The sequence below is a fragment of the Choristoneura fumiferana genome, chromosome Z, assembly GCF_025370935.1.
Source record: "Choristoneura fumiferana chromosome Z, NRCan_CFum_1, whole genome shotgun sequence".
Lineage (NCBI taxonomy): Eukaryota > Metazoa > Arthropoda > Insecta > Lepidoptera > Tortricidae > Choristoneura > Choristoneura fumiferana.
In genome coordinates, this window is record NC_133472.1 from 20,552,831 (window position 1) to 20,580,440 (window position 27,610).

Here is a 27,610-nt window from a genome sequence, read left to right on the forward strand (position 1 = left end):
AAACTGACGGTACCGAAACTGGTTTGCACGCAAGTCCCTGCCCAGACCCGTCCCTCCACATGGCTACTCCTAACTTTAATATGCTGGAACACGGCCAAGACCGTTTTGCAGCATAACTTAGTTAGGTGGGTGGTGACAAACCGCTGCCGAAGCCTACCACCAGGAATGAGGTTGTTCATTTGGCGCTACCTAGGGGACACGTGTGGGCAACTAGAGCTAAAGCCCACGGACGCGAACAACTCTATCCCCCAATAGTTGACGATAGGCAGATAACACGATAACAAGAACCAATGTCAAATAAAACTTAAAAGTTTCTACGATTTCCTGTGTTTCCTTTGAATTTAGTAATATTGATTAAAGTCGAAGTTCGTGTCGTGCGGTCCCTCTGACAATTATACTATTTAATACGAGAGCGAGAGGGACGGTACGATACGAACTTCGAGTTTCGAGTTTCGTATTATCCCTGCAGACGGTCCTTTAGTGATCATTCGTTAAAGCAATCTGAAAATAAGTATTTTGTATTTCAAATCATTTAACTTGCAAGTCTATTAAGTATTTGTATTGTTTTATGATTATCATTTAAGGGTGCTTAAGCATTATGCAGTTGTAAAATAGCTTGATTATTGGTGAATAAGCATTAAACACAGTTTGATAAGAAATTGATCAACGCCATTAAGTAAATTGAAGATAAAAAAACTAGAATAAATATCCCGTTAGTCATCTGAAATTATGATATATTAAACCAATTCTTACGTTTAGTCCTTTTACCTTATTGCGTTGTCTCAAAAAGTTGAAGACGAATGACTAAAGCGCCACCTATCTCCTGAACTATTGTACTTAGGTCAAAATTATACATTTCAGTTCATAGTATGCTGAATTGACTTTCATACAGTCTTAGAAATTCTAGAATGTGTTCACAAAGAAACGAGTTATGATTTTTTTTCGTCAAAAAAAAACTTTAAATCGCTCTCCTGTAAAGTTGGCCAAATGTCGCTTTAGTATCTTTACCTCCGAAGCGACGATATGTATAATGGTAAGTGTTCTGGACAAGTGTATCGTACATATTAACATTGTTTATTAGTGTTTCATCCGTGTCGTGTTTTTAAGAGCTACTTGAAATATTACTGATAGCTTTCTGTTTAAATTAACGCATTCACTGCCACCTAACTTCCACTGGTGCCACCGACGCATATGTGCGTTCAAAAGTATGAATATTATGTGCGTCGGTGGCAGTGAATGCGTCAATACAGTGTCAAAAATAATGAAAATATAGTAAGGGATGAGAAAGATTTCGAATCATAATACTGGAGTGCCTGATCATGATTAGTGAATCCCCAATCACAAGCGAAGGTGACATAAAACTGCGTGTGGATATCTTATATTGGCATATTAAACAAGGATAAACTATGCCTCGCTCAACAGTATCGACAAGTCAGCCTGAAACACCCATCAACACTGGCTAATATAGCAGGTATCAGGCACAATGTCCGGAAGTAGAAGTTCTGACTACTTCCGTGAACGTTAAACATCAATCCTCTATCTCAGGTGGTTACCAGAACGACTTCCAACTTCTTGCAAGTCCACATAAGGCGTCTAGGGCTGTTTTATCGACGGAATGACATTAAGAACAGCATAGTTTTACCTTCTTTGTTAAATATACCATGTCTTTCTCGTCTTACTCATGTATGGTCGAGACGAGAGACGTTTTTAGTAAAATACTACATTTTTATTCTAATCATCAGTCAGGGCACACCGCACAATTTCGGTAATCCTATGCCCCAACGCTGAACGATCATTTGCGTAAGTTGCGATACTGGCGGTCGCTCCACTTCCTGTGCATGTACTTTACTATGTAGAGCGGCAGGCACGACACGAGAGTTATAGTTGTGACCTTCCACCAGAAATCCCAGTGTCTGATGAAGTCAGCGTCTAAAAAAAAAATCGTTATTAACTCGACCAAACAAACTTTACACAGTTTACTTATCTTATAAGTTAGGCGGAGAAAGGAAAAACTGTCAAATGAAGCACTAACTTATGGCTTTGTAGCTTTCAATTAAATTTAGTATTTAGGGGAGTTCGGAAGCGTCCAATCGATCTACATAGCGTACTTTTATTTCTGAAAAAACGAGTGTATTTAATTTTTCTCTAGGTACTTAGCAATTATTTATCGAACAGTTAAGTTTAATTCGATTTTTTTCCACTACGCTATATCACAAATTTACAAGAAGGAGTAAAAAGTACCTAAATGTTAATCAAAATGTTGGTCAATGTTATTTTAGTTTCTTATAACAATAATGGTGGAAAATTACCTGAAACACAAACGCTTTAATAATAAGACGCATGTGGTCAAACAAAATTTTAACAAACAAAGAGAAATATATTTCAACAAGACTACGAATGCGCAATATTGGGCAAAAAATACTTGATCATGGAAAACAAGTGTGTGCGCTTGACGTCAAGACGCTTGATCAATTTGCGTCGTTAGCCTTTAGTAAAGTGTACGTACCGAAGTAGCTGTTGAAGACGAGTAAGGTGGCGGTGTACATGAGCAGGCTGACGAGCTCGGCCACGACCATGAGCCGGTGCCACGTGTCCACAGTCAGCGCCACCATGATCAGCTCCGTCAGGATCAGCGCCGTGTAGCTGATCTCCACTATGTGGATCAACTGGTCCTCGAAAAGGACAAGCGCACCGTACATTATAACACCGCCTGCAACACGTTGACAAATAACTCTTTATAATTATGTATACTTGAGCACCTAGATGTTGGAATTTTAGCATAGATCTCGTGAGAATATTGGGATGAAATCAGTGCCTCCAGTGTAAAGGGGGATAAGACGAGTTATGCCCTTATGTTTTTATTACACCATTGGATTCAGCGTGTTTGATTACATAATATTGTGACAAAAGGACCTATCTCTAGCTTCCTCTCACTCAGTTTTTTCGATTACGCTATGGGCATAACTCACCGTTTCTAAAGGCATATTTCTACGTATCTTCAATTTTTTATAAGTCTAATGGTAAGTGCTAAGCCTATGGTGTGTTCCAGGCGTCCAGTTATCTTTAACCCGCGTATGTCCTGACACAAATATGGACTAAATTTAAATCTATCTTTTTGTAAAGAATTTGTGCTTATTAAAACTGATGAGACTAGAATTCAACACGTTTTATAGTTCCAACATACGAAGGGATAATTTTATAAATTTCCGTCCATCCGTTTAGGAGAAAAAAACCACATTCACAAACATATTGACAAACTTATGCGTACCAGGGCCGCTTTTGCGGCAGAAAAATTAAATGGTTAACCCCGGGTTACGAATGAGCATAGCAGTATTTCGAGCTCTCTGGGTTAGCACTAAACTCAGAGATGGTTAATTTTACTAATTACGCATATGGAGTTGCGGACAGAAGCTATTTTTTGTTACCTTGATATATTGAGATTCCTGTCCAAATGTAAAATGTCTTGTACGATAATTGTCTTCCTTTTGTCAATTGTTTGTAGAGTTGTGGATTTTTAAGCGCAGTTGAGCTGGGAATATCTTTGTCGAGTACCTGTAAACGTTAGAATAAAAGTGTATTTATTGCACAGGCTGACGAAAAAGAAAAAAAAAACAATAATGGAATTCAACATGACTGCCATGGATAACTTTAAACTTGCAGTATAGGGCAAATATTACCAAACATAATATAGAAGAAAATATATACTATATTTTGCGTCTCTCCCAAAACTACATACTATTTTTACTGTAGTCTTCCATATTAAATATTTGAATGCTTACTCAAAAACTTACCAATGAAAATACAGGCAGCATGGTGAACAACGTGCCATAGCCAACCATCAAGAATCCGGGATAGAGGGACACCGATGAAAAGTAGAAGACCACCGAAAAGACAGCCTGTTCAAAAGAAATATCGATTAATACATTTTGACAAACTAATACTGCAGTACCTGGGCGACCGAGCTTTGCTCGGGCTAAAACTCGGTACCAATCGTTTTCCCACAGATAAGACCAAGTTAGGTCGATTTTTCATACCCGAAAACCGCTGGCATGTGCCAAATTTCATAGAAATCGTTGGAGCCGTTTTCGAGATCCCCGAATTACAAATTTATATATATGTATACAAGAATTGTTCGTTTAAAGGTATTAGATAGATAGATATTTCTGGCCTTCATTTACAGTTCTGTCACTTTTCCTATTAAGCAGCATAATTATGCAAAAACAACCGGCCAAGAACGTGTTGGACACGCCCATGAAAGGGTTTCGTACCCATTACGAAAAAATCAAGTAAAATTTTCTAAGGATTTCGTATTATTTTTCTATTTGTTTCCCAACCTGAAACGCTCAAATGACGAAGTCATTGCCGCCCCAGAGGCCTATTTTAATGACTTTCACAAATCATACTTTTTGGGTGGCTTATTGAAGCTGGAATATTGGTGGAAGAAATGTATAGAGTTAAAAGGTGACAATGTAGCAAAATAAATGCATATATATAAAAACTAGCTTTTGCCCGCGACTTCGTCCGCATGTACTTAAGTTATCAGGGCATATGTTTTAATTAACCCCGTTATAATTGTGACATTTGTATCTGTGTGCATAGCGTAAAATTAATTATCTCGTGTGCTTCGTTTTCGTGTGCGCGTGTGGTGTGAACCGAATCTTAATCTAGAACCCGAAGTAGGGATATATTCGAAATTGCACTGTACATAATATTTTGTAAATTAGGTAAATGATAAATAAGAACGGATAATCACACAAAAATTACTAAGTATTAATATTAATGATTTTATTATGCACAACCCGATGAGTAATTTTAAGTTAGGTAGGTACTTACCTACTGCATAATAATTTGCAAATTTATTTCACACATCATTTTAAATATCAATTTAATTTCCACATTTTAGTTGTACATTTTGTATGAAAAACCCCCTCCCCTATTGAAGTCGCCAACACGGATCATTTCAAATTGTGACCAGCCATAGTTTTAGTCTAGAAATAAGGAAGTCTCATTGAAACTCCCCCCTAATAAATCGAAAGCTACTTCTTCTTTCTCTATCTTGGCCTACGTAGATCATTTTTATTTTTTATCAAGACCCTGTAAGTATACTAAGTCCAGAAATGAGAAAAGTTCCATACAAACTTTACCCCTCCATTTTACCCCTTTACGGACCATTTTATCCATTTCACCTGCACAGATAATTTTTAATTCTAACCGCGAACTTGTACCTATTTTCATACTTCTAAGTCCAGAAATGAGAAAATTACCTTTCAATCTTTACCCTCCATTTTACCCCATTAGGGGTAATTTTATCCATTTCACCTACACAGATATTTTTTAATTGTAATCGAGAACTTATACACCTATTTTCATACTTCTAAGTCCAGAAATGAGAAAATTACCAAACAAACTTTACCCCTCCATTTTACCCCTTTAGGAGGGAATTTTATTCAATTCACTAAGACAGACAATTTTCAATTGTAATCGAAATTTTATACGCCTATTTTCATACTTCTAAGTCCGGAAATGAGAAAATTCTATACAAACTTCACCCCCCCCATTTTACCCATTTAGGGGGGAATTGTATGCATTTTACCTACACGGATAAGTTAAGTTTTGATTGTAATCGAGAACTTATACACCTATTTTCCAGTCCAGAAATGAGAAAATTCCATATATACTACACCCCCTATTTCACCCCCTTAGGGGATGAATTTCTAAAAATTCTTTCTTACTGCTCACTTACATCATAAAAAGAACCCCTGTACCAAATTTCAAGTTTCTAGGCCCAGCGGTTTGGGTTGTGCGTTGATCTATAAGTCAGTCAGTCAGTCAGTTTCTTCTTTATATATATATAGACTAGCTTTATCCGCGGCTTCGCTCGCGTTAAATTTGGGATAACAATTAACATACATTTACTTTCTGCGATCCATTTTTTCGCGTTTTGATTGATTTTTTGGAGGATTTCATGGAAATATAAATACAGTCAGACGTTGTTTAAGACAGATGGTGCACATTTTGGAATTCAAAAATCAACCTACGTACGTAATTACCCTTTAACAATTTTTAAATTAAACCCTGTTTCGCTGAAACGTTAAAGACGTTAAAGTACTACGCGTTTCTTTTGCCGGCGAATTCCTACACGATATAGGATATAGGATTGTATCTCAAGAAATTGTAAAGTCCCCGCGGAACATGAATTACTGTTATGATCTATTTTAATATTCTTAATTGTCGATGAGAGACATATTGTAGCTTTCTATTATTAAAGAGTTTTGAAAATCTGCCCCGAAATTAAATTCACTTATTTTTATTATGCGGAAATTTGCATAAAAAAAAGAAGTCTGTCCATCAGGGATATTGTAGCTTTCTATGGCAATAGAATTATTTAAATCAGCTCAGTAGTTTCAGAGATTACCCCCAACAAACAAAAAAATAAACAAAGTTGAGATATTTTTCTATTCCATTGAATTTCTAAAAATCTTTCCATAGTACACCTCTCTATTACTTTAGGTCCATCTATGCCAATTTCAAGTCTCTAGCACAGTAGTTTTGGCTATGAGTTGTCTGTCAGTCAGCCAGTCATGGTACTGTTCAGTAGAGTTAGGTATACAATTATAAATAAATCAACCCTGAAGTTGAATTCACTTTTTGCTATCCGTGGGAGTTTCCCGTTCACGTTTTCCCGGAAAAAACTGCTGGGTCATTAGGGGCAAACGATCAATCTTGTCTCTGGGAAAAGGCGTGCTTTCGAGTGATGTATTTTTGTTCTGATTAATTTCGTGCGCAATAAGGCAATAAGGTTGTTAATTTCGCTGCTATCAACGCTAATGCAGCACCTCGCTTGGCTTGCAAACAATGTCCGAATTGAATCCCGGTCGGACATAATGAAACGAAGTATTTACTTCAAGTGAAGCTCGATCGCCTAACTGTTTTGCTTATTGTTTCTAGTTTATTTAGCTCAGACATATGTATACCTATAGATGTATACCTGCATGGTGGAGACGATGAGGCCGCGGTGCACGATGAACAGGGACAGCGCGGCGGAGCGCATGACAGCGCGCCGCCCGTGCACCAGCAGCAGCCGCGCCAGCGCCGCGAACGCGCGCACGCTCACGTCACCCGCCAGCGACGCCGCGCGCCCCTCCGCGCCCTCTATACCCACACCTGTCGCACATAAATGTTAACACCATTTTTTGTGCTATTAAAACCAAGTGTAAAAGCGACAAATTATCGCGTAGACAGTCCGTACAAATTTAAAAGCACCAAAAATAGGTTTTTCACTTCTCATGCTCGTAAAGTTCGTGTTTATGCTTGATCTAGACGACATAAAATGACTTTTTCTTCCAACTACGCTTATGCTTTAATTTCACCATAACCGCACTAAATGACCAGCACAAAGCGGGACTTTTCTGCTCTAGAGCAGAAAAATTGTATGAAAATCCTTTTTAATTGCCCACCAAAGAGGTAACACAAGTATTTTTGCTATAAAATTAGCCTGCATAGTGTACAAAAATCTAGAGTTAGGTTGGTCAACCTGACGGTCTTATGAAATTTGACAGATTGCGTACAATAGTAGATTGATAACCAAGGGTGGAAAGTGACTCATTTCACCCGAGATATTTAATAGTACGAGGGGAATTGGGTAATTTCACCCGAGTTAGACACTCTACTTTTCATTTCGACTGTGAGGAAAGTAAAATACTACAAAAAATAAGAATAATAATAAATTAAATTTACTTATATCCAACCTCCAACGGTACCTTTTCGACTGGCCACTTGCTACGGTCGACTATAATAAAAAATCTAGTTGGTCACGACCAAGGAGCTTATCAAAACTGGAGGTTGAACGCCAAACGAAGAAGTTTGACCTTTATGACTTATTTATATTTTAATTTATTGCTCACTAATGAAGGAGCTCGTCTTTATAATAAAATACCCTCGCATATCAAAAATGTAAGCTCATTTCACGCATTTAAACTACAGTTAGCAAAACATATCATCGCTGATACAAATGCGTGAAGTGTGTACGTTACCTACCTACTTATCTGTTTGTGATTGTTTGTGAGATTTAATACTTACTACTTATGTTCAATGAATGCGGCGACGAACATTCATTAAAATCGTTCTAAGTTACATGATGTTAACACGGAAGTGACAATCATGTCTTTGTTGATAATAAATTTCTTTTAACCTATTTAAATCTTATATATCCCATCTCTTTCTTTCACATTTCACGAATGACTTCCATCTCTTTCTTAACCTAACTAAAGAAAGAGATGGAATATGTTCGTGACGTCATAAAGATCTTTTTTTTTGTTTCAAACGGATGTTCGTTCAACCTCTAATGTTGTATGTAAGCTCCTTGGTCACGACGTGCATCTAGATGGCCATGCCGAAACGTGAAAAAAAAGTGTCATTGACGTGACTCAATTATCTTCGACTCCGTGGCTAATCGAAAAATTTTAAAAAATACTTTCCACCCTAAAGATGAAAACGCCATTTTCCACCCGGCTATCTACCCATGAAAGATAAACTTTCCGAACAGGAGAGTTGAAAAAAATTGTTGCTACCAATCCTATCAAAAATAGTACGTAGCCGTATTAAAAAAAACTGTGTGTTTGGTTGGCCAACCTGGCGCCCATCCGAAATTTTACAGATCGCGGGTAAAAATATCTGCTACTAACTCTGCCAAAAACAAACCTTGCAAATTTTCCGTTTACCTTTTTTGAGAGTGCATGGGGCACTACGTGGGGCTCCTATTTCTGGGCAGCGTGCCCTTCGGGCATATGAAGCAACCTAACGAACCTATTTATTTATTTGAACCAACCTATCTACTTTGTTTTTGTTAATCGAAAGCTTTTGACATTCTACATAGATGTATATTATGTGTATCAAGTTTATGACAAATAATATTATTAATTTTGTAGTTCGATATTATATTCATTCGACCAGTCGTGTTGTATGTATTTTGAACGTTATATTTGATTAACGTTATATTTAACGTTACATTGATTACGAACATTATTCATTTAGGCTTTCGACATTCTAGACGTATGTGTAGGTATCAAGTTTATGATATTTGATTTTAGATGTTATGCTACGTAACCGTAAAATCACTTGAATAAAGTTAAGGCTTCATAAATAATAAGATCGGTTATAAAGGCGTTTCGGAAATTTTTATACCATATAAAATATAGATCAGTTAATAATAAGACCGGGTAAAAAGGGGTTTCGAAATTTTTCTACAAGTAGAAATATAGATCAGTTAATAATAAGACCGGGTAAAAAAGCGATTCTGAAATTTTTCTACAAGTAGAAATATAGATCAGTTAATAATAAGTCCAGGTAAAAAAGCGATTCGTAAATTTTTCTACAAGTAGAAATATGGATCAGTAAATATTACGATCAGAGGAAAAGTCGCTTGGATTTATTTTTACAAGAAAAAATATATATCTGTAAATGCGTCTAGCAAACCCAACCCTAGTATTTCATAAATCAATTTCAACTTGGATACCTCCATGCTTTATAGAAAATTGGCGTTCACAAACAGCCAACTGATCCTATAAGGTAGCCTATAAGCCATTTTTAGGGTTTCGAACCCAAAGGGTGCCAACGGAACCCTATTACTGAGACTCCGCTGTCTGTCTGTCTGTCCATCCGTCCGTTTGTCACAGGGCTCTATCTCTTGAGCCGTAATAGCTAGGCAATTTAAATTTTCACAGATTATGTGTTACTTTGGGACTAGGTCAATTGGTGTGAATTGTCCCATGATATTTATTTATTTATTTATTTGTTAGTGGCCGCGACAACAACAAATACTAAAAATAAAATGAAGTTACAAATTAAAGGGATTCATCCGTCATACAAGAAACGTGTTTCATTCAGCTGTTTTTGATTGCTAGGCTGCCAAGATGACGGCCGTCAGTTGCTAGGGGCAACGCCCGTGACCCTATGTTGTTTAATGTTTAACTACTCATTAATTTGCGATTTTATTAGTGCTATTTTATAAAACCTTCGATAATTATAACAATTGTCTCTAAGACCGTGGTTTATTATTTTGTGCAGCATTAAGACTAAATAACAATTTATGATCCACAAACTCCGACACACACTACACACACTTCACAAAAGCCAACTTCAATAAAACACTCACAGCCGCTGTATTTAATGTTTTTTACACTAAAAAATGTCCGTTATAATTCATACTAAGTAACACTATTTATTTACAAGGTCAAAATTTAAAATCAGGTTAAGATTTATTCACTAAAGTACGCGCCGTTCGGCCGAATTACCGTTCAGCCACTTTTTATTTTCGGCGCATGGCAAGAGTCTAAAGCGCTATTCAGCCTCCGACAGGGCGACAGCCAAAGAGGATGAGAATTTAAAATTGTTCTTTATTCAAAATACTTGCACCTAGTGCTTACATTTTGGTGATATGTTTTTATTAACTTGTAATGTAATGTAACTAATTATGTTTGTTCAGGTGGAATTAAATAATTTAAATAAAATATTAAATATTTCAACTTAAATTTGAAGTGGATATCTTCAACCGATTGAGCTGAAATTTTGCATGCATGTATAAATCCGATGACAATGCATTATTATTATGACGTAGAGCTGATCTGATGATGAAGTTAGATATTGGCCATAGGAACTCTGTAATAAAACGACACTACCATGGTAACCAGGGGTAAAAAGGACCTCCAGCAAAAAAGCTTGTATTAGATTTTTTTACAAAAAATATTACTGAACTATTTGTTTTTAAAACATTGTACGGAGGTGCGGAACCCTTGCACTTGACCGATTTTATATTCTTTTTCGTTATAGAACTCTAGGTCCAATAACTTAATAAAATGGATATACAATTTAAAGCATGAAAATTAAAATTGGTGTAATTTTTAAGTGTCATAAATCAAAAGGGCTTCGCTATATCGCGCGGGTGCGCGGCGCGAGCGCCCCGCGGCGGGCTGTTTCAATAGGTTTCAATCACGGGTTTTAATAGAGCAGACCCGCCTCACGCAGCGCTGCTCTATCAGATGACATGAAACAAGCACGCTGCACGGACGCCAGCGCCGTGCGCCCGCGCGAGGTAGCGGAAGCCCAAATGGACCTAGTTGTTCGTTCTCGTTTACTAGCACTAGGTAGGGGTCTACGCGTGACCACGGCCACTGCAATGTCGTAAAAACGGTGAGGTAAATATTAATCTTGTGTCGTAATAAGTCCCGTCTATTTAACTACGAGTGAAAATCACGAAAGTTTAAAGCATTATAACTAGGTATACTTATACATACTTATAATAATATATGGTATCCAAACCTATATAATTATATATAGGTTTGGATAGGTATTTAACAAAATGTAAACAAATTTCAGCTGCCAGATTTGGTACATTCAAGGATTTTAAACATTTTACTTACATATCTATCATTGTAATACAAACTAGACTAGTGTATTTCAATTCAGAAATGGAAATGTTTAGATAATTTGATCGGGGGGATTTCAATATTTAAGACACAAATTGTCATTGTTTTGTTTACATTTAGTTATATCCAAACCAAGTATGGATAGTAGGAGTGGTGGTATTGTGGAGTGAGGGGTGATTGACCTATGTCGGCCTCCTGTATCATGGCGACGTCGTTCCCGCCGTCGCCCACGGCGGCCACGACGCGGCCGCGCGCGCGCAGCAGCTGCGCCACGCGCGCCTTCTGCGTGGGCGAGCAGCGCGCCACCACCACGCCCGCGCACTTGCACAGCACCTCCACGAACTCTTCCTCGTACGACTGCAGGCACACCTGACGACACAACCAACAACTATATCGAGACACGCGGTACATGAAAACTAGCCAAGTCAGACCTTAGGTTTCAAATACATTATCCTAAGTTATGAGACGAAATTATATTTTAAGTTGTTATGAAATATTTTGTTGTTATAAATAAATTTCAGGACTGACCATTGAACTTGGCTCCCATTTAGATCTCACTTCTTTTGTTGTTGAAGTCAACAACCAAGGCATATAGCATAATATAGAACTTGGCTCTCATTTCACATTTATGTTTTGATGGGATTCTAATTTATTCGTTAATTGTATTCGTTTTCTACTTCATTATTTCACCTTTTGACGTTAAAATATGATAATAGTAAGCTGCACTTTTATTCGCTGCCGTCGCATGCACACCACGTACGGTCTGTAGCACCAAATGGTTGGCGACACCGCGGCAACACGAAGGCGGCGAATACGCCGCCTAGATCTTGTTCAACGTGCGTTCCACCGAGAAAACGCTGGCCAAGAATGCTAGTGTTCACGGAGTCTCACGCGTGATAAGGATAAGTAACGTCACTCTGAAGATAAAACGCATAGTCCATAGTAAAAACTTTGCTCAGTTTGGGACTAAATCAAGGAATTGCCTTATGTCACAACTTCTAACTTTTAGTGGATTTGTACCCCACAAAATTATCCCATTACACTAAAATGACAAACTAACTTTAGCCCGCGGCTTCGCTCGCGCAGAATTAGTATGTAGTTTAAAACTTTTTGATTCCACAGGAACTACACACTGTTTCGGGATAAAAAGTAGCCTATATGTTAATCCAGTGTATGTTTTATGCCAAAACTCATTCAAGTCCATTCAGTAGTTTTTGCGTGAAAGAGTAACAAACATCCATTCATCCATCGATCCATCCATCCATACAAATTTTTCGCGTTTATAATATTAGTGGGATATGAAAGTTGGTAAGTGTTTGTTTGTTACTTCGTCACGTCTAAACCATTGAACGAATTTTGATGAAATTCGGTACACAGATAGTTTGAGTCCCGGAGAAGGACATAGGATAGTTTTTATCCCAGAAAATCGCATAGTTCCCGCGGGATAGTGTTAAACGAATTCTACGTGGACAGAGTCGCTGGTAACGGCTAGAACTTTAATTCTTTCCACTTCCACGGGCTTCCACAAAAGAGAAGCCCCCACAATAGACTTCGGATTTTTTAAATTCCGACGAGAAACACTAGTAAACGAGTATTCATCTATAAGGTGCTAGAAAATTAGGTGCGGATATTTTCAGGGTATGTAATTAATAACCTAAGAATCAATTATACACATAAATTATTTAAATATTGTGTGGTAATATTTTTTTTGTTTCATAAAAAAATACCATTCCGTCCAAAAATAATCATCCTTACATTAACATTAACTTTATATTTTTTTTAATTTAATTTAATTGAAACTAATTAACAACGATGCAAATAATTCGATCTTCAAAATATCCGCGTCTGATTTTCTAGCTCACTGTATATTTTCCATCTTCAATCAGGCAATCAGTAAAATATCAAAATCTCAAATGGCCCCCATTTTATTTGGAAAAGAGTTTGTGCGGCGGGGAGGGGGGGAAGAGTCTCCACTCCTTTGTTGCCCCAAGGCTCCCAGAAGGGTGACACTCTTTCCCGGCCCGGATAATACCGACATGGAAATACCGACCCTGTGTTTCGTGTACACGCCCATAGAAACTCATGTCAGCTTCTATGAGCGTGTACACAAAAAACAGGGTCGGTACCTATTAAAAGGGCCGGGACAGGGTTTCACCCCTCCAGAGCTCTAAGTCCGGCCCTGCAGCTATGGTAATATCTGTTAGTGGCACCTCGAGAGTCTCCCCCTCGATGATGAGGTCGGGGTGGTCCCCGGCGGCGGCCAAATCCTGCAGCAGCGCGAGCGCGTCGCCTCGCGCCGTGCACTCGCGCGCCGCGCGCCAGCCCGCGCCGCCGCCCAGCTGCAGCGACCGCGCTATGCACAGCGCCGTCTCCAACTTGTCACCCGTCAGCATCCAAATCTGACATTGTAAACATTAAGAGCGTTTATGCCTGCTGAGCTGGCAACGGTGCATTTTTGTTAGTTTTTCTCGATTATTCCATAAAAATTGAATGAAAATTAAAAATGTGGTCTGATAGAACTCTTCTAAATATATAAGTTAATATGTCACTCCAATTATTATTCGTGATAGACTTTTATTTTCTTTAAAAACCGTTAATAAATATTAATTCGTTTTCAAAGAATATAAAAATCTATCACGAATAATTATTGGAGTAGACACATTAACTTATATACTTACATATTAAGAAAAGTTCTATCAGACCACATTTTTAATTTTCATTCAATTTTTATGAAATAATCTAGAAAAAATCGGTCAAGTGCGAGTGCGAGCGACTCGCGCATAAAGGGTTCCGCACCCCCGTACAATGTTTTAAAAACAAATAGTTCAGTAATATTTTTTTGTAAAAAAATCTAATACAAGCTTTTTTGCTGGCGGTACTTTTTCCCCCCCGTTACCAAAGTAAGTAGTCGTCAAGACGAATCAAATGAGACCAAAATCGATGCGGTCGTTTCGAAATCGACACAGAGTTCCTATGGCCAACATCTAACTTCATCATCAGATCAGCTCAACGTCATAATAATATTGCATTGTCATCGGATTTATACATGCATGCCAAATTTCAGCTCAATCGGTTGAAGATATCCACTTCAAATTTAAGTTGAAATATTAATTCCACCGAAACAAACATAAACATAACTAGGTAGACAAGTACATTACAAGTTAATAAAATCATATCACCAAAATGTAAGCACTAGGTGCAAGTATTTTGAACAAAGAACAATTTTAAATTCTCATCCTCTTTGGCTGTCGCTCTGTCGGAGGCTGAATAGCGTTTAACCCCCTTATTCATAAACGACAATCAAACCTATTTTAGTTAAAATGCCGCTAAAATTCGTTTGTCCTTATCTGTCACTTCGACATTTGTATTTGTTAGAAAGGGACAAAGCATTTGTTAGTTAACATAGGCTTGTTAGGTTTTATGAATAAGGGGGTTAGACTCTTGTCATGCGCCGCGGCGCCCGCGGCAGAAAAAAAAGGTGGCTGAACGCGGTAAATTCGGCCGAAGGCGCGTACTTATTATGAATTAGTGATCAATCTTAACCTGATTTTAAATTTTGACCTTGTAAGTAAAAAGTGTTAATTAGTATGAATTATAACGGTAATGATTTATTGTAAAAAACATACAACACAGCGGCTGTGAGTGCTTTATTGAAGTTTGCTTTTGTGAAGTGTGTGTCGGAGGTTTGTGGATCATAAATTGTTATTTAATGGTGCACAAAAAAATAAACAACGGTCTTAGAGACAATTATTATAATTATTGGAGGTTTTATAAAATAGCACTAATAAAATCGCAAATTAATAAGTAGTTAAACATTAAACAACATAGGGTCACGGGCGTTGCCCCTAGCAACTGACGGCCGTCATCTTGACAGAATAGCAACATAGTAGTAGTAGCGGCCACTGTAATACATAATCTGTTAAAATTTCAAGTGCCTAGCTATTACGGCTCAAGAGATAGAGCCGTGTGACAAACGGACGAATGGACAGACAGACAGATAAACAGACAGCGGAGTCTCAGTAATTGGGTTCCGTTGGCACCCTTTGGGTACGGAACCCTAAAAACTAACAAAAATGCAACGTTGGCAGCTCAGCAGGTATAAACGCTCCGTAATACTTGTAATACAACGTGATCGTCATTATCTTACAGCACGCACGGTCAACATTAAAATATGTATTTACTAGCTTTTACCCGCGGCTTCGCACGCGTAAACTATTCGGTCTGGTAGTTGCAATTGAAATTTTCGGGATTTTACAAAATTCCCCTGGAAATTTCCAAAATTTATATCGTGGTCTTCATTGAGGTTGTGTTGTTAATAACTGTACAAAATTCAAGACTCTAAACCTAGTGCTAAAATTTCAAAATTTTTCCCTATCCAAATTCAAATTCAAATCATTTATTCAGTAAATAGGCGGCAATGGGCACTTTTACACGTCAGTTTTTAAAATACCAGCGCTTTCGGAAAGACCATCATTGCCAAGAAGAATGCGCCGCAAGAAGCTTGGCAGAAAGTCATTTTTTCCAAAATAAAATAATTACAAATAAAATACTTAAAAACTACAGTAGGTAAGTATACATATAATTAAAGAAAAAAATACAAAATAATAATAATAATAATACACGGATGTATGGGGTCCCTTAGTTACAAAACTATCCCGTGGAAATATCGGGATAAAAAGTAGCGTATTTGTTATTCCAGACGTCCGGCTACCTACATACCAAATTTCATGCCTATAAGCCCAGCGGTTGTTATTTCGAGATTTTATCCCTATCCCGTGGGAATATCGGAATAAAAAGTAGCCTATGTGTTATTCCAAAGGTCCAGCTACCTACATACTAAATTTCATGGCTCAAAGCACAGCGGTTGTTATTTCAAGATTTTATCCCTAGGTATCCCGTGGGAATATCGGGTCAAAAAGTCGTCTATATTTTATTCCAGACGTCCAACTACGTACATACCAAATTTCATGACTCTAAGCCTAGCGGTTGTTATTTCAAGATTTTATCCCTATCCCGTGGGAATATCGGGATAAAAAGTATTCTATGTTTTAATCCAGGTTATAAACTAACTTTCCGCCAAATTTCATCAAAATCCGTCCAGCCGTTTAAGCGTGAAAAAGTAACAAACATACTCACTCACTCACAAACTTTCACATTTATAATATTAGTAGGATTACGTAAAAATTTCATTTTTAATAAGCTTTTTTGCTGACTGTACTTTTTGTTACTGTACTTGCATTGTCATCCAAACTATATTTCCACCTATAAATCGATGCCTTTAACTGTTGAAGAGTTTCATCCTGCAGAGACGATCCCGTCCAGACCACTATGATGGATGTCACAACCAGATCATTGTATTTTCACCAGATTTCCATAAGTATGCCCAATTTCAAGTCAATCCGACCGGGTCCGGTTAAATTCGGTTACAAGATTTGACCCGCACATACTCGTACAGTAAAATCTATCGTCAGCGTAGCCCGCCACTTGACTTTTTGCCCCTTGTTTGAAATTATTTGCTTGTCCTTTTATCAAAGAATGCGCAAAGCGCTAATTTTATTTAATAGCAAAAATACGTATTTAAGCAGCGTTTCCACCAATAATGTGCGAGGTTGTGCTGCGAGAATAGACACGCTTCATTTACAGATCCTAGCACAGCACAGCTCTGGTGGAAATAGCTAAGCGGAGCGAGGCGAGGTAAATAAAGCGTTTCTATTGGTTAATGAAAAACATATTCCTCGCAACACATACTCGCAGATCTCTGGTGGAAACGCTGCTTTATGGTGACACTGTAGAAATATGTCAAGCAGCAGCTAGATTGTTATTTAATTTAAATAATTTATTAGTTCTCTGTGTAGGCAGATTTTCGATACAAACGAATGTGGTCGGGAATGAGTCAAGAAACCTACCTTTATTCCAGCTGTCCGTAACATGGCCATAGTTTTGGGGACGTCATCAGCTAATCTATCTTCCACGCCCGTCAGTCCCAGCAGCTTGAGACCACACTGCAGTTTGGACATGGCAGCAATTGTTTTTTCGGTACGATTTGTAACGCTAAGACGAGCTTCCTTGTACTCACTCTGAAAATAAATTAATACATAATGACGATCCAATGAGGGCTATCGTTTCTTGTCTCACTAGATGGCGCACTGTTGCGTGAGGTTTTTAAGTGTGGCTTTCAGAGTCTGTTATTACGGGCGTTAAAACAAAGTTTAGATTAAAATCATATTTAAAACATCTTAAAACCGTACCATAAAAATATCCAGCAACCACAGTGTTGCTAAGTCCCGTTTTGTTCGGAAAAAAAGGGAGGACAAAAGTTTCCGAAAGACAAAACTGTCTCAAAACACAGACATTCATTGCCCCGTAATTAATAATTGCCATAATTAATTTCAGGTTATGCAAAATATTTACAAAAAAATTCTTATTATAAATAAACCCGCGTAGCTCTCCCAAACACTATGAGATTTGACATTTCGGAGACCTCACGCTACACTAGCGCCTCTAGCGATGAATTCATTCGCGATAGCCCTCATTGTATCGCTATTGCGAGCGACGGCTGAGGACTCTATCGCTTGCGGAGATGTTGATGTGTCACTGCACCGGTGCGCTTAATCACAATGGAACAACTCGTGGCGTCTCTTTGAACCCGAAAACTGAGTTTAATGCCCTGCTTACCTCTTATCGAAATTAAGTATGACGAGAGTCGGAGATTTAGAGAAAAGTACCAATACAGAATCTCAATATATTTAATTGCGTTGTGGATAAATTAGCAGGGATTGTAAATACCAAAATACTTCTTCATCTCACAAGTATAGGAAAAGCAAAAATTACCTCAAACTCCAAGTATTCGTTTTTAGTAAGAACTTTTTTGGCTACCACCAAGGTACGTAATCCGTCGGCAGCCAATCGCTTGCACTCATTATTGAGCCACGATGAATCGAGAAGCTTCGCAAGGGCGACGTCAGCGCCTTTCACGTAGTAAGTTATTTCTCCTGAGATTTCCTCCTATGAATATAACAATTATTTTTTCATGATGATAGAACGTCAAGTACCTACGTCTTTGTATAGCACTTATATTGAAGATTCGTTCTTATTTAAAACTAGCGTTTACCCGCGGTTTCGCACGCGTAAATCATTAGATACAGCGGTGAAATTGAAATTCCAGGATTTTATTAAATTCTCGTGCGAATATCGGGATCCTATGTTTTAATCCAGGTTATAAACAAATTTTTTGTCAAATTTCGACAGTAAAATTAAAATGATTAAATAAATTTTGTAATAATTATAATTAATTGATTTTAAAATAAATTAACAAACTTGTCAGAAATTAAGGCAGTTTCGAAATAGAAAAAAATTTAATGACAAGTCAAACCCTTGGGGCATGGCCATAAAAAATTCGAGTCGTGCCATTTACTCGTATTTGGCGCTCATAGCACAATAACTAATAGTACTACCGTACTCATAGCGAGGCTGTCCTGCCTACTTATGTATCACATCACTATAAGTATATCACACGATTCATCAAATTTAATAAGTGCTTAAAAGACAGCCGAAGGAAAAAAATTGTTAAATTTAGCCATTTACCATCATTATTAGGCAATAATTGTATCGTTTTATGTTAACAAAATACCAGTGAAGCTCAACATTTAGAAGTACTACTTCTTTAGTTATCGCCGTAAACAACATTACTGGAACAGTTGGAAAAGTATTATATTAGATATTAGTCACAGACTCGCAATTACAATGGTATTTTATAATTAATAATTGGATTTGTCGAAAAAATACCAATGCATTTTATTATTTTTTGAATAGTACTCGTAAAGTCGATTATTAGTCGGTAACCAATATCGATATTTTTTATATACTTAATTCACTTTTTTAAATTAATTATTAGAACTTTCTTTTCATGACGTTAGAGTTTATTATAGTATTAGCTTATTTGGATTATTATTATTATCTCATAAAGGGCCTGCACGGAATGCCACTGTAAAATCGCCTCTGGTTGAATATGAAATTACTACCCATGGAAGTTTATTTGTTTAAAAAATGATCCTCAAAAAGTTCTTCCTACCTGCACAATGATGCCCATCATCTTACTTTCACTTGTAAAATGGAAAATCTGCAGTATAGAAAATTGCATTATCTCATTAGTAGTACGGAGCTTAAGTGAGATATTATGGAGATTTCTTCGATACAAAGATACGCCCATCTGAAATTAATAACAAAAAAGCTGGTGAGTAGTTAACAGATGAGTTAATTTTATTACCAATCAAATCAAATTCATTATAAACGAGGAGAACCAATAACGAATTAACAACACCTGCAAGACACCGTGCGAAGCCGCAGGTAAGGCCTAGTAAAATATTATATTCATTACACAAAAAAAAAGTTGAAAAATAGAGTCCAGCTTAGTAGGTTGAGCTAGTATTTAAAACAATAGTTACGAGTATTTGTGATACGTGGTTGGTAAGTGAGGTTTTACAAATGAGTTGACGAGTGATAACACGAGTCGCGAGGCGAGGGTTTCATGGTCACGAGTTTGTTAAACCTTGCCAACCGTGCATAATACGATGTTTTTCAATACATTTCTGAGAAAATAGGCAATTAATAATACAAAATTGAAAAATAAAACAAAACAACGCAGTTTTACAAAAATGTCGCGTCCGTAATGCGCATGCGTAAGTTTTGTTATTAATTAGGTTCACTAAAATTATCAGGCAAAGTTTCGACGCGTGCAGCCACTGCGATTTTTTCGAAAAAATAAGAGGTGGACATTTTGCAAATTCATTAGTTATAATTATAGTTTTGTATATTAATACATGTATATTTATACATTATTCTACGTATGTCAATATTTCTAATTTTTGTCATTTATAACTCTTTGCTTGTAAACTTTTAAAATGAAGAATCAAAAAACTAATAAAATCGCACTAGTGCGGTAAAATGAACTTACGAACCGGATTCGATTTGTAGCATTCGAAGATGGCGGATGTAGACAATATCTAATTTTGCTATTTCTGTTTCTTTGGCTAGTTGAAGTATAATTTTGATAGTGTTTTAGGCGATTAACCTTAACACTGAACAGTGGTCCCAAAATCCTATATTGCTCTCGTGTCTAACTTTTTTAATGCGCAAGTGGTCTCCACGTGGTTTCTGGAACTTTACTATCAAGTTGCAAAAACTACAATCACCATACAACGTGCCTCTCAAAGAGAGTTTAACTTGACACTGGCGAAATTGTCCTATTAATTAGGACAGAAAAGCCATATTTTAAAAGAGAAGAAGAACTTACGAACCATTTATACATCCTTTGAAAGTGAATTTATCGAGCAAGTGTATTGTAAAACTACTTTCTGGCAGTAGTCGTGTAAAAAGAAGGTAAATTAAGTTTACCATATCTGTCCACTTGACGAGCGCCACCTCGTCGGGGCTGGAGGCCTGGTAGTCGCACAGCTCCTGCTGCGGCACGGCGCCGCCGCAACTCTCTGATACCACAGAGCTGCCCATGTCTGTCACAGAATAACCATCTCTTGCTTATTTTCTTACTATTTACCTATTATATAGATATTACCTACACTTTCCCTAGGACAGGAATGGCGAACCAACAACATGATTGCCGGTGGTGTTAAAATGATACCGGCAGACCAATGTAATGATCAACAAACATGTATTTCATCGACAGTTTTCTTTAAGTCCGCGTCATAGTCAATTATATATTGCTATAGAAATTGGCACATTATTTAAAAAAAAACCGGCCAAGAGCGAGTCAGACAAGCCCAAAATAGGGTTCCGTAGACATTACGAAAAAATTAAGTAATATTTTTCTAAGGATTTCGTATTTTATACGGAATCTTCCAAGTTTAGGTATATTTTATACCTTAGGCTGCTATTTACTCTTAAACCGACCGGTTTAGATTTTAGAGGTGGGGGAAACGCTCGATTTTCATGAAAATTTGTACTTTAAAGTTGATTATTTCGCAATTCAATGGTGCGGGCGAAGTTCCCAATCCGCACTGGGCCCGCGTGAGAACTATGGCCCAAGCCCTCTAGTTTTGAGAGGAGGCCTGTGCCTAGCAGTGGGACGTATATAGGCTGGGATGATGATTTCGCAAACATACCACTGAATCGAAAAATAATTTTAGCAAGTCCCTAATGGTGGACCTATCCAACGATACCCCACATTATAGGGTTGGATGAGAAAAAAAAAACCCCCACTTTACGTCTATGGGAGGTATCCTAAAAAAATTTTTTTTTTAATTTTTTATCGGCATAGTTTACATATATATATCCGTGCAAAATTATAGCTTTCTAGCATTGATAGTCCCTAAGCAAAGCCGCGGACGGACGGACAGACAGACAGACATGGCGAAACTGTAAGGGTTCCGTTTTTGCCATTTTGGCTCCGGAACCCTAAAAATGTTGCCATTTTTTTTTAGTTTGACCTATGGCCTCTCAAGCAGAGGATCGTGGCCCTGCTTGAAAGGCCATAGGGAAACTACTAAGCCATACTAATAGGCCAAGGAATGTTGTGTTACATTTACAAAAACTGAAAAAAAAAAAAGTCTTTCAGTTAGTATTACCTGACTGAGTTTCATCAACCCTCTGATCATCCAGCTCGTACACAGGTGTGACATTATGACAAAGAGCAATAGCAAGCACCACCTCCCACACTTGATAAGGTGAGACGCCATTTTCAGAATCCGTAGGCGTCGACGGCAGAGAAGCTTCGTTTGTTAAATACTGAGTCAGCAATGCCTCTACCTGTTTTATGGATCAATAAAATATACAAATTTTAGAAATGTTTATTTCATATTTTAACTTTCTCATAATTTGAGTAAAATTAAAATAACTAACCTCGTAAAATAAATTTTTATCAAAGAGAGCGTTTCCTAGATGTAATTTTTGGAAAACCATTTCATTTTTAGTCAGCGTTCCGGTTTTATCGGCTAAGAGATATTGTATCCTTCCTAATTCTTCTGGTATTGTAGTTGAGCGCATTACTGTGCCTTCTATTTCTTTGTCTCTTTGAATAGTCCACGAATAGAAAGCTTTACCCATATCCAAGTTTACCCTTAAACTAAAACAAAAAAACAGGGTTAAGTGTGTGAGATCAAGTAGTATTTTAAAGTAGTCAAAAAAAAATATTTAAATGGACTCTTACCTAATTGGAATGATGTAAGAAAATAAGAGTTCGAATCTGAACAAGAATCCATACCAAGGTCCATTGAAACCTTTAAGTACAATCATCAGGAATGAAGTAAGTAGCGTAGCTCCAAAAAGAACCTTTGTTAGGTCATTGACTTGCAACTCTAGTCGTCCGACCTTAGACCGGGGTGTAGCATTATTCATGACACTACGTGTTTGGCTACCTATATAAAAGAAAACGTTTATTACGAAAAATATTATAGTCAAAGTGCCATTGGAATATTTTTATAAAAAGGTTGCTTAGTATTACCTGTGTAAATAATCAATCCAGTTGCTTGCCCTGAAGCTACAACACAACCACTCCATAATGTATTTTCTATATCTAGAGAATCATTCTCTTCCTCATCTAGTCTTGTGCAAGTTCCAAAGAAGGAATGTATATCTTTTTCAGGTTTCTCTACAAATATCTTTGCATTAATGTCCAGGAGATGTGCATCTGTCGGTAATTTTTGAGTAGACGGTAGTGGTATTCTGAAACAAAAGATAAACTTATCATACCTAGTTAGCAGAAACAACTCGAAAATAACAAGTCAAGTCAAAAGAAACAAAATCATTTAATTAGATGTAAGAAGTGATCCACCTTATCCGACATTTATCTAACATTTTAGTTCATTTGCTCAAGAATTAGTAAATTACCATGTAATCAGAACTTATTAACAGTTAATGCACTGAAAAACATTATGTACCTACTTATAATATATCATAGCAACCAACTGAAAACTATCTTGGAATAAGACACTTCAGTTGATCATTCACTCACCAACTGCTGATTAGAATGTATTAATAATATAGTACATACTTTAACAAGTTTGGTTTTATATGAAATAAATAAATTGCTTTGTATAATTAATCATATTAAATCTTGTCATTATAATATTTCATAAAAGTAAATAAGTAAATGCAAATAAATAAAAAATAAATAAATGAATAAATGCTAACTTTTTTCGGGTTTGTAAAATACTGTTTCAGAACTGGTGTTTTATACTGATCTTGCTTGAGTGTGCATCCGCCATACATGTTTATTAGGTACCTTACCTTAACTTCCAATCAATTTCCCCATCTAATTGATCAGTCCTTATAAACACAGTGCCCATTGTTTCATTAGTCCTGAGTAGAATCATGTCTGCGGGTACTCTCTGGCCTTTGTGTAGCATTACTATATCACCAACTCGCAATGCTGATGCTGGGACATGCTCCGTTACAAATGGTCGATAGTCATTTATGCCTTCATCTAAGACAACCCGTTCATATCGCTGCCTGTTCACTTCTTTGTCCCTCCTGAGGATAAATAACAACTGTTGAGCCAGTTCGATAGGCTACTTCAATAATAGAAATAGATAAGCCACAGTGCATTACCTATATCTTCTGAAGTCATCAACAGCTTCTCTAAATAGCGTCACTGCTAAAACAAAGCACAGAGGCCCCCAGTAGGTGTACAGGTATCCAATACGAATGCTCGGTATGAATTGGCTCAAAGCCATCACCAGGAAATAAAGATTCAAAAAGAACCGGAATTGGTCATACAACACAAGCGGCAGGAATGTAATGATGTTATACTTCTGAAAAATTCAAATATTTCTGTGAGTAGACGTCACGCTTTTTTTTCATTGACTTTACATTAACAAAGGTTGGGGAGTACATAAATATAATAATTCAGCTCTGACCTAAGATATGAACCCTATGTCTTACATTTAACTGTATATAGGATGTCCCGTAACTAGTTAGACAAACTTAAATGAGATAGGTGGGATTTTGAGTTGTGATACCTAATTCAGAATCGATTATAAATTTTATGTATTTATTTATATATCAAAATAATTTTGAATAGATGTGTTATCAGATGCTAAAAATCATTTTACAAAAACTATTGTAGTTTTTTTAAAGTTTTCTTATTTCAATTTTGCCCCTTCTCCTGAACTTTAATAATCCCCCTCTTAGCCAATTCCGGCTACGGCGACTGCTTCACCTCCGTTCATGCGCCCTCATATGGCTCACGTAGCCAATCTTCAATCTTCCTCAGGAAGGTACGCGCACACAGAGGGCACGTGAGGATACCATTTTCATAATTCTACGTTATTACCGCTGATGGTCGGGCCTTGCCTTTAACTCGTCGCGTTTGAAATCAAGATCAAACCGACGCCGCGTCTCAAAACTAACCTTACGATACGACTCACAAGAGATCGCTAGGTACTCGCTACGGCGTGTTGCCAGTTATTCCCACTGAGATGGCTCCACGTCACATTTTCTCATGTGGCGTTTGAGCACATCCTTGTACCTAAGGAGTTGCCCGCCACAGTGGCGGATTAGCTACGCAGCAAGAGTCGCAAATGCTACGGGCCCCTCGCGTCTAGGGGCCCCGCGGGCCCGCTTTCAGATCGTAAAAATGACAGTTTAGATAGAAGCAGGTTTTTTTTTAAATCAATGGTACAACACTGCCACCACATAACCAACACGAAACCGCCGACAAAGAAACAGATGGTATCAAAATGAGCGACTATAGTGTTTTATTGAATACTAGGTATAAAGTTGAAGCAAATCAAGGGCCCCATGATAATATTTGCTACAGGCCCCGCGCTGGCTTAAATCTGGCTCTGGCCCGCCACGCTTACGCTTGCCCTCCTTAAGTTCCGAATAAAAGATGCGCTTAGCCACTCTCTCCTCCATCATCCGTGAGACATGCCCGCAACATCGAAGTTGACGCCGCATGAGAAACGACTCAATGCCACCCACATTGGCTCGTCACAGCACTTCAGTGTTTCTCACACGGTTGGATCATTGGATCTTAAAGATTTTTCGCAGACATTTAATGAGGAACCGGTTCAATGAGCGAGTGTGTCGACGGTAAACCATCCGCGTTTTCACGTGCCCAAATGCCAAGTTTCATAGGGAACCATTGATTTATCTTCGACAATGACGATCATCCATATAAACTTTCATCCCCTATTTCACACCCTCACAGGAAGAATTTAAAAAAACGCGCGAATAAATATCTATTCACTTCTTATCACGTGCCGAAATGGCAAGTTTAATAAAGATTCATCGCTTTATCTTCGATAATGACGACCTTCCATATAAATTTTCATCCCCTATTTCACCCCCTCACAGGTCAAATTTTCAAAAAAGCTCAAACAAATATCGATTTATTTCTTATTAAGTGCCTAAACGCCAAGTTTCATGGTTTTATCTTCGACAGCGACGAACTTTCACCTTATAAACTTTCATCCCCTATTTCAACCCCTTAAAGCCTCTTTTTTCGCGATAAAAGATAGCCTGTGTTCATTCCCAAGGTCTATTCTATCCCTGTACCAAATTTCATCAAAATCGGTTCAGCGGTTGAGGCGTGAAAGCGTAACAGACAGACAGACAGTTACTTTCGCATTTATAATATTAGTAATAGTAATAATAGTAATATAGTAATAAGTATGGATATTTTTAATTGTAGTATAATAATAATATTATAGAATCTGTCTGGTTTCTCTAGACAAAGACATTAGACAATTTTAAGTTAAATTTTGTACTGAAATTATTTGCCGGTAGGTAATTAATCTAAAATAGAAGTCGACAACCCTAAGCATCCGCGCCGGAGTAAGCAGTTTTCCTGTAGTTGACACACTGAAAAGATCGCTTCACAGGTACCCCTGTCTGGTCGAAAACCAAAGTGTGTTTACGGCAGTATCCTTTCCGAAAGATTTGCAAAATTTTGGCAAAGACTTTTCCAGGGACTGATAACAGAGAAATACCTCGGTAAGAGTTGCAGTCCGAGCGATCACCCTTTTTCTTGAGGACCCGAAAATAAATAACTCACGTCTTAAATCGAGTTTAGCTCGACAAAGTCGAGTCGAGCTAGAGAGCTTAGTCGAGCTAATCTCTATTTAAGACTTGAATTATCCGGGTCATTATATTTAATATGGGTTATACACTGTGTTATTTTAGATTTCCGTTAACTTAAAGGGGACAATCTACAGGTCAAATGCAATTTATTTCTCTAAGAGAGGTGGTAACTCTTACTCTTAAAAAGATAATCATGAGATAAGATATTAGATAATTAATTATAAGCAGTAAAACAGCATAAAAAATCCTTAATTTATGGCGTTTTTTCAAAGTCCATTTATAAGTAATCTGTTTTTAATTCACACATATTTAGCAAAAAAAAGTTAAAACACATGCTTATAATATAAGATTTGTGCACAAAATCAAGGATAAACTTTATGACACAAATTATCCACGGATGGCTTGAAGCATTTTGGTCTTGGATACCATGCTATTGTCGGACTGTCAAGTGGCTATAAAAATAGTGATCAACAGTGATAGAATGCTTTTAAAGTAATTAAATCAAATGAACTAAATATCAACGGTTCTGCCCACGAGTTGTACTTAAAGCGGGTCATTATATTATACTAATACTACTCACTTGGTTACATATAAAGTTTGGTGGGAAGTCTTCATCTGGCAGTTGTCCCAGATAAATTTCTCTAGAAGTCAACTCCTTTTTACGGAAGCTAAACCTGAAATAAGATAATAACGGAATAATTGATTTTAACAAAAGAAAAACTGTCTAACAAAAACAAAGTAGCACTATCATTGGTGATAAAAAAAAAACATTCAGAGATTACCTTGACCATATGGATTTCGTCTTTGTTCTGGTTAACAATGGCGTAGTTTCCATGATTTTATATTATTTAATTTACAGTTATTTTAAACACATATTTTACACCTATTTCAAGAATGATTTTATAAAAAGAAACGCTTAATCGCGAATCAAAACAACTGTTTTCATCAAGTTCTCCGTATGTCAAGTCTGTCTGACTGAAGTGAGTGAAGTCTGAGTTGAGTTGATTTTTTTTATTTATTATTCTTTCTAGGGGAAAAGGCAAAAGTTAAACACCATACAGCCAAGTCTTCATCCATACTCGCAATCACGCAAAAACCGCTGAACCGATTTGGATGAAATTTGGTACAGAGATAGAATAGACCATGGGAAA

At 37.2% G+C, this 27,610-nt stretch overlaps 1 protein-coding gene across 1 annotated transcript; it reads right to left on the bottom strand.

Moving 5' to 3' along the window:
- On the bottom strand, positions 1-27,438 carry LOC141431174 (probable phospholipid-transporting ATPase IIB). The gene is made up of 19 exons (XM_074092221.1): positions 27,242-27,438; positions 27,040-27,133; positions 23,985-24,187; positions 23,664-23,906; positions 22,879-23,099; positions 22,585-22,792; positions 22,278-22,500; positions 22,004-22,184; positions 20,817-20,932; positions 19,495-19,632; positions 18,255-18,428; positions 17,330-17,500; positions 13,634-13,822; positions 11,606-11,792; positions 6,989-7,164; positions 3,792-3,896; positions 3,426-3,552; positions 2,507-2,710; positions 1-1,929 (listed from the first exon to the last, which is right to left on the bottom strand). The coding sequence occupies exons 1-19, from the start codon at positions 27,292-27,294 to the stop codon at positions 1,793-1,795; spliced, it is 3,150 nt and encodes a 1,049-aa protein (XP_073948322.1). The 5' UTR covers positions 27,295-27,438; the 3' UTR covers positions 1-1,792.
- Positions 27,439-27,610: the final 172 nt, after the last annotated feature.

What these genes read in the sequence shown, in the direction of transcription:
- LOC141431174 (XM_074092221.1), bottom strand. Translation starts at nt 27,294, where the DNA reads ATGGAAACTACGCCATTGTTAACCAGAACAAAGACGAAATCCATATGG. An exon ending in ATAAAAATTTATTTTACGAG is followed by an intron (nt 22,185 to 22,277) that starts GTTAGTTATTTT and finishes TCCATAAAACAG; the next exon opens with GTAGAGGCATTGCTGACTCA. An exon ending in ACGAATACTTGGAGTTTGAG is followed by an intron (nt 17,501 to 18,254) that starts GTAATTTTTGCT and finishes ATTTATTTTCAG; the next exon opens with AGTGAGTACAAGGAAGCTCG.